Source organism: Mesoplodon densirostris, chromosome 6, assembly GCF_025265405.1.
Source record: "Mesoplodon densirostris isolate mMesDen1 chromosome 6, mMesDen1 primary haplotype, whole genome shotgun sequence".
Lineage (NCBI taxonomy): Eukaryota > Metazoa > Chordata > Mammalia > Artiodactyla > Ziphiidae > Mesoplodon > Mesoplodon densirostris.
Genome location: NC_082666.1, coordinates 83,851,222 through 83,858,943, shown reverse-complemented (window position 1 = coordinate 83,858,943; position 7,722 = coordinate 83,851,222). Strand labels below are relative to the sequence as shown.

The 7,722-nt window shown below is 40.4% G+C and overlaps 1 protein-coding gene across 1 annotated transcript; it reads left to right on the top strand.

Annotated features, from left to right (window-relative positions):
- The first annotated feature begins 432 nt into the window (after window positions 1-432).
- RFK (riboflavin kinase) lies at window positions 433-6,625 on the top strand. The gene is made up of 4 exons (XM_060100989.1): window positions 433-685; window positions 1,618-1,769; window positions 3,908-4,010; window positions 4,783-6,625. The coding sequence occupies exons 1-4, from the start codon at window positions 604-606 to the stop codon at window positions 4,911-4,913; spliced, it is 468 nt and encodes a 155-aa protein (XP_059956972.1). The 5' UTR covers window positions 433-603; the 3' UTR covers window positions 4,914-6,625.
- Window positions 6,626-7,722: the final 1,097 nt, after the last annotated feature.

Here is a 7,722-nt window from a genome sequence, read left to right as displayed (position 1 = left end):
GATCATAATGAAAAGGAAAAGGGGGAAAGAAACACTTCGGAGTGTCTGAGAATGAGGACAGTGCTTTCACAGGCACCAGGCTGAAACACGTCTCCCCGCTTCGGTTCCCACCGCCCGGGAAAAGAGAGATACCAAGTAAAAAACCGACACCTCCCAGGCTACGTTGGAGGCGGGGCTACGGCTGGGGCGGGGCCACGTTGGGGGTGGGGCTACGGAAGCCGTACGAGCGCCAGGGCTCTCGGCCTGGGCAGAGTGCGTAGGCCCGTGGCGCTCGGTGGGCTAGGGGGCCGTCCCAAGCCGGCCCGCCCCCGCTCCGCTCCCCGCCCACAGCCGCACTTCCGGGGTCGCCGGCGTTCAGGAGCCCAGACCTAGCGTCTGAGTTGCCCGGCGCCGTCTGTTCGGTCAGTGGCGTGAGCGTCTCGCTGTGGTGTGTCGTCCGCGCCGCTCGGCCAGTTATACGCCCGTGCGCTCGCCCGGCCGGCCGGCCTGCGGAGCTCCCGCCCGCGTCCCCCGGCTGGTCCGGGGCGTCCGGGCACCGCCTCGACGGCGGCTCCTCCGGACGCGCATACTGGACCGCAGCCCGCACCCCGAGCGGACGGCGTCATGAGGCACCTGCCGTACTTCTGCCGCGGCCTGGTGGTGCGGGGCTTCGGTCGCGGCTCCAAGCAGCTGGGCATCCCTACAGGTGAGCGCGGGAGGGCGCGGAGTCCCCCACCCACGCTGGGCCGGGTCACCTGAGGGCGGGGACGTCAGCCGGGGGGCTCCGGGCCGGGTGGTGGGGCAACGGGCAGAGGTGACGTTCCCGTCCTCCCCGCTCCCGCTTTGTTGAGGCTGAGGACCTTTGGTCGGACTGATGGAGCGCGTCCTTGCCCGTGGCTCCGATCTCACCGGCTTGGGGGGTGGTGAGGGCAGGAAGCCGGAGCTGAGTTTCGGGAGCCCTCTTTCCCGCCTCGCTATCCAGCCGTGATAAATCCGCCAAGGGTGGCGCGCGTCTTTCTCTTTAGAAAATGTAATGTGGGCCCGATAGGCTAAATTCTTAAGCCAGCTGTAAGGTTTTCGTTCTTTAAATACGTTAGTAGGTTGTGTTCAAGTGATGACACAGGCAGATGAATGAGAACCAGGTATTTTTTTTGGTCTGCATTAGTTTTAGTTGTCAGGTCCTGAAGGTATGCTTAATTTTTCCTTAAAAATACATTCCAGGGCTGCACCTAGACCTATTAAAGCAGTCTTTGAGCTTGGGACCTAGGCATGTATATTTCGAAAATAGAGATCTTTTCAAGAGATGCTGAACCTCCTTAAGAAGGACCAGGGCTAAAAAAAAAAAAAACCCAGCTGTTCATGTACCTGTTTTCTTCTACTGTGAGAGTTTACGATTTTTGGTGCACTTACTATAACCTGGTAACTTATACATATATAATCTGGTACCTTTTTTCCTAACCAATACATATGAAGAGGAGAAAGAAATCCTAGCCAGAGTATGAAATGATGGGATTAATAATTGTAGTTAGAGTCCTAGGAATCTTGTGAGGGTAATGATTTAGACTAGCCTTACATGTGAATTTTCTAAATATTGACTATGAAACTCTAAATATTAGCATATTTTCTTCTGTTCTTTAGCTAACTTTCCTGAACAAGTAGTAGATAATCTTCCAGCTGATGTATCCACTGGTATATATTATGGTTGGGCCAGTGTTGGAAGTGGAGACGTCCATAAGATGGTGGTGAGCATAGGATGGAACCCATACTACAAGAATACAAAAAAGTCCATGGTAAGAATTAGGAATTGTATTTCACTGTAAACAGAGAATGGGATGATGATTTAGAGTAATACACAGATAGAACTCATCAGTGGTGATCCCAACATAATCCAAATACGAGAATTTACTTGACAGATTTAAAAGTGAAGAGTTTAGTTACTATTTGAATGGAATAACTTTTCCATCCTTTTCACTTTCAAGATTATTTGTGTCTTTGGATCTAAAGTGAGTCTCTTATGAAGGGGGTATAGTTGGATCTTGTGTTTTTGAACCATTCTGCTAATCTCTGACTTTTGATTGGAGAGTAATCCATTTACATTTAAAGTAATTACTGATAAGGAGAGATGTCTGATGTTTTGCTATTTGTTTTTTGTATGCTTTATAGCTTTTTTGTCAGTTCCTCCATTACTGCCTTTTTTGTTTAGTTGACTTTTTTTTTGTAGTGACACATTTTGATCCCTTTCTTATTTCCTTTTGTGTATTTTCTATAAATATTTTCTTTGTGGTTACCATGGGGACTGCATTTAACATCCTAAAGTTATAAAAATCTATTTTGAATTTATATGAACTTAATAGTATACCAGAACTCACAAATTACATCATTGTGTACCCAATAACATAGATTAATAAATTTTTATGCATTTATCTTTTAAATCATGGAGAAAATAGAAAGTGGAATCACAAACCAAAACTACAATAATTAATTTTTATAACTGCCCATGTGTTTACCTTTATTAGAAATAAAAGTGAAATAAAGTTGAGTTCACCAGTTAATATAGGTCCTTTACTCTTTAATTATTTGGTCACCCTGTTAAGGTAGAACTGCTTACGCCGTGGATGGTGCTTTCTGATAAAATTGCAAGGTGATGCTTTTTTTCCTCTTTTTAAACACCTTTGAGGGTATACATAATTCTTCTGTTCTTATGAACAGAAAACCTACACAGCTTAAGTGCTTAATCTGATAGATGTGGCTGAATCTTTGGGTCAGCTCAAGTATGTGGCACAAACAGTTACAGTTGATCTAAGTTTCATTCTCTTTGAAGAGTTTATAGAAAAGTGCTGGTATAAGCAATAGAAGTGGCCCAGAACTACTTAACATTGTGCTCAGTGTTCCTCTTATTTTTCAGGATTAAGGGTGTGTTGGAATAGATAAAGAAAATGAAAGAAGGCAAAATATTTTTCTCTGGAATGAGAGAGGAAATGAAGGGGAGGGGAGGCTATCCCATGACTAATTTTTCCTTATCAGCTACTCAGATAACAGAACTCTTACTGTAGAGCCAGTTAAGGAGTGCCTTGGAGGTCCTTCCATAGTTAGGAGAAACTCAGTTTTCCATTGGTAGGAGGTTCATACTTTTTACAGTTTTTCTTTTTCCTTTTCTTTGCTGATAACAGACATACATGATGTGCCTGATCAAGTCTTTATCCCTTTTTAAAAAATTGGATTGTCTGTCTTACTGACTTAAAGAAGTTCTTAATATATTCTGGATCCAATTCTTTTGTTGGAACTATGTATGACAAATGCCTTCTTCCACTGTGTTGCCTTTTTTTTTTTTTTAATTCACTTAATGGAATGGTATCTTTCGAAGAAGAGTTTCTTTGCTCGTTCCCTCTGCTGTATTTGCTCAGTTTTTTCACCTTGATAAGACCCTTAATTACTTTGGTGCATGTTAGCTTTTTCTAAAAACAGCAAATCGGGCTTCCCTGGTGGCGCAGTGGTTGAGAGTCCGCCTGCCGATGCAGGGGACACGGGTTCGTGCCCCGGTCTGGGAAGATCCCACATGCCGCAGAGCGGCTGGGCCCGTGAGCCATGGCCGCTGGGCCTGCGCGTCCGGAGCCTGTGCTCCGCAATGGGAGAGGCCACAACAGTGAGAGGCCCGAGGCCCGCGTACCGCAAAAAAAATAAAATACTAAATAAATAAATAAATAAATAAATAAATAAATAAAAACAGCAAATCACACCAGATTTGTGGGATAGCATCTACCTTACTCAGTTATAATGGTACAAGGTCAAGAACAGGAGCAATGGAAGAATTCAGGAAATACTGCTCTTAGATTTTAACCTGTCTTTAAAATTTTAAGGAGGGTTGATTGTTTCATTTAAATTACCTCACCATAAAGCTAAATTCAATTTTAACATCTCTTGACTGTAGGAAACTCATATCATGCATACTTTCAAAGAGGACTTCTATGGGGAAATTCTCAACGTGGCCATTGTCGGCTACCTCAGACCAGAAAAGAACTTTGATTCTTTAGGTAAGTTCTTATTTAGATCTTCTTAAATATTACTGCAGCTACTTCTGCTGCTTCTCCTAATAGTAATCATGGCTAGACAGATAATATTTGAGCATTTAATATGCTAGGCACTGCTTTAAGAGCCTTACATGAATCAACTCACTTTATCCGCACAACACCCACATGAGGAATTATTTTGCCGATTTTGCAGATGAGGAAATTGGCCCAGAGAGGTTAAGTAATTTGCCCGGGGTAGCATAGTAAGTGATGGAGCCTAGGTTCAAACCCAGCAGGCTGGCTCTCTCTCCAACAGTATGAAGTTAATGAAACCTTTATTTCCTTTTCATATTTTAAGGAACAAGTAAGAGTTAATACTGTGATGAATAATGATGCTTAGCGGTAGTTGAAGTGTAAGAAGCAGTAAATCGGAACATTTAAGACAAATGTCAAGTACCTTAGTGTAGTGTGATAGTTTTAATTCTAATGTAGTTTCTTTTACAAATGTAAATACTGAAGAGATTTGATAGTATTTGTTTCTTCCATTTAGTGTATGCCATGTACCTTTCTGCTAATGCCTTTCTCTAAGTAATTGCAAGAAGATTAGGGACATTTTTGTGTACTATTGACTTTTACTTAAGTCTAGAAGAAAGGATGAAACAAACATTATTGGGCATCTACCCTGTGCCAGGAACACTGCCAGCCTATGAGATTTTAGGCGAAGCTGAGCAAAGGAGTAGTAAAAAAGCACAGCAGCAGTTTTTCGTTCTCTTTACCTGGTGTATTCTCTCCACAGAGTCACTTATTTCAGCCATTCAAGGTGATATTGAGGAAGCTAAGAAACGACTAGATTTACCAGAACATTTGAAACTCAAAGAAGACAATTTCTTCCAGGTTCCTAAAAGCAAAATAATGAATGGCCACTGAAGGAAAAGCATCTTATTTATTCATTCACTGTTTTCTAATATTTTACTGCTCATAACTACAGTCTCATCTTGGTTGTACTTTAAAAATCAAACATTTTCCTACAGCTGTGAATTAAACAGTACAATGTAGTTACCATATTATGTTCCAACTGTTCAATTAAACCCATCATGTTACAGTACTAAAAAGGTTCATTTTAAAAATCAAGATTCTTTTTTATGTAATATGTTGATTAAAATGTACCATAGAAAGGTCTTAAGTGTTTTATAATGGAAATGAAATATATATAAATATGGGTAACAGGCAAGTCACTGGTTTGAGATGAGAGCTATTAATTCTCATGGTAAAATTCTAGCATGCATGTACCTGTATAGCATGCTCTGCTAATCAGAAGGCTCATAAAAATAACTATATTAAGCAGAGGTTTGACAGTTTATTACAAACCTAAGGGGAAAAATCCAGACTTCATAATTTTGATATTTTGTGCATTTATATATTATTACAGACATGAAGACTTGTGAAATTTCATTTTAGTTAGTCATTTCCTTTAAGGGCTCAAATCACTGTACTGGGTTCCATTTCTGTAACGGCTGCCTCAGTTCTAATTGGTCTAGACTCTCTCCCTGTTATGTTTTTGTTTTTCTTTTAAAACAGTAAAATGAGTGTCTTTCGAATCTCTAGGTCTCATTTTTGTGTTGTATAACACTCCTCTCTTTTTAAGAGTAGATATTCTTCAACATTTTTCTTAACCTTTGTTTCCTGTAAACAATTGTCAGTGTCAGTTCTTGCATTTAGAATATCCAACTTTACATTTACAAAATGTAGAGTTTCCTCTGTGTCTGTATCTGCCATCCCATCGCTTCACTATATGAACAGTGATTAAGTGCATCTCTCTAGCATTTTAGAAAAAACACCCAAATGTTCACCTGTAGGTTTCCTCAAAGTTTAAATGAACACCTAGCATTTCATTTATATATACCAGTTTCTTAAACAACAGAAAATACTTGTTCTCCCCCCTAGGGAAACTATTTAAGAGCCAACTAAACTATGAAATACAGAGTTATTGTTTTTAATGTGACTGTATGTTCCTGAGCAAATGCAGACTGTTGTAGTTGTGTGTGAACAATGTAATTTAAGGCTAAAGAGTGCTATCTAGAAGATAATTTTAAAGATAACTCATTATAAAACCATTTTCCCCTAATCTGCATAAATGAGAACTGATTTTAACAAAACTGTTTATATAACATTTAGAAGAACATCTAAAACTAATGTTGGAGAAGGGGGAAGCGTTTTGACTTTGGTGTATGAATTTATGGCAAACAGTGTAGTATGTGTATTTTTATTTCTTCTTTAAAGAAATACTTAGAAAATGTAATTTAATGTTAGAAATCCTATACTTGAAAGAAGCCTCAATTGTCAGTGGTTCTATGAAACAAAGTTAAAAACAAACATGGAAAGTGTAAAAAAGATTTGTGTTTGAGTAGCTTGCGACTGATTGTGTCCTCATTAAGTGTGAAAATTCTTTGATATTGTCACCTTACATTTTGTTAAATAACTATTGCTTTTGAAAAGCGTATAGTGTGTGGTTTAGGAGTTAGTTAATAGTGTCTACATTTTTTTAAGTTTTATATATAAAATATTTATGTATTATAAGAAATTGCAGTAGGGCCATTTTCAATTAGTCAGTGTTTTCAGGCCTTGAAATAAATCTTGACCAAAGGATGTTTCTTCTTTTTTTGTGTCAGTTTGAATCTTTTGCTTTGTCTATATAAATTCCTGATTTGTTGGTTGATGGTTACTGGTTACTGTAAGGTGTGTTAGAGGCCCTGAATAGTGAGTTACAGGCAGCAGCTACAGGGAGAACCTGGCCAGCAGCAGTGGTTCTACAAACAAAAGCCTTGCCTTTAACGGCCCTTGTAGATTAGGTCTGAGTACCCTTCCATAACCCCTGCTCCAATACAGCGTTTTGTAACCCTCATGGCTTGTGCCACCAACCCCCTCGCAGTGACTTGGGACTCTTGCCTGTCTCTACTACATGGAGAAACTCACAGTGGCTCTTTCGACACTTCATCACCAGTGCGCTCAGTTACGGAGGCTTAAAGCCTTGCAGTTAAGGGCTGTAACACGGTTCTGATCAGGGAGATGTAAGCAGAAGTCTACTTGGAGTTTATGAGGACAGTTCTGCTTCCCTGGTGAAAGTGCTAGCCTTTTCCTGTTCTCTTACCCGGAAAATGGATGGAGGCTGATAGAGGAGAGCCAATCTGACCTTCTGGGACTGAGGTAGGAAATAAATATACCCCATAGAAAGAAATGCCATCATAAGCAAGAGTTGGCAGAAACAAATTACAGAATAAGCCCTACAAAGGTGACAGATACGGGGATTATCAGATACAGAACTTGAAATCACTGTATAATATGTGTAAAGAAATAAGAGTGTCAAAAGTGGGGAAATAAGGTTCTATAAAAAATAGGGCAGATTTAGGAATTGTCAAAATAGAATTTATATTGATGAAAAAAATAATTCAAATTTAAAGCTCAGTGGAGAGGATAAGTACAGGTTAGACAGTTGCTGAGCTGTGAGATCTGACAGTCTGTGACTGCTCTCATACACCTATTGTCTAGTCACTCCAAATTCGCTTCCCATGCTTTTTGTAATGTGGCTGTGACTTAACATTTCTTTGACAGTTGGCTTCCTTTTGGGTCAGGTCACGCATGGATGTTGAGCCCTAGCTTGTGTCACAGGCAGCTCAGTTCTTGGACTTACCCCTGTGCTTACTTTCCCTGTTCCTGAGTGTGTATTTGGGATAGACAT

Bases quoted from the DNA above. Each gene is read 5' to 3' on its own strand.
- RFK (XM_060100989.1), top strand. From the start codon at position 604: ATGAGGCACCTGCCGTACTTCTGCCGCGGCCTGGTGGTGCGGGGCTTC. The intron at 686-1,617 runs GTGAGCGCGGGA...TCTGTTCTTTAG, and splicing joins GCAGCTGGGCATCCCTACAG to CTAACTTTCCTGAACAAGTA. The intron at 4,011-4,782 runs GTAAGTTCTTAT...TTCTCTCCACAG, and splicing joins AAAGAACTTTGATTCTTTAG to AGTCACTTATTTCAGCCATT.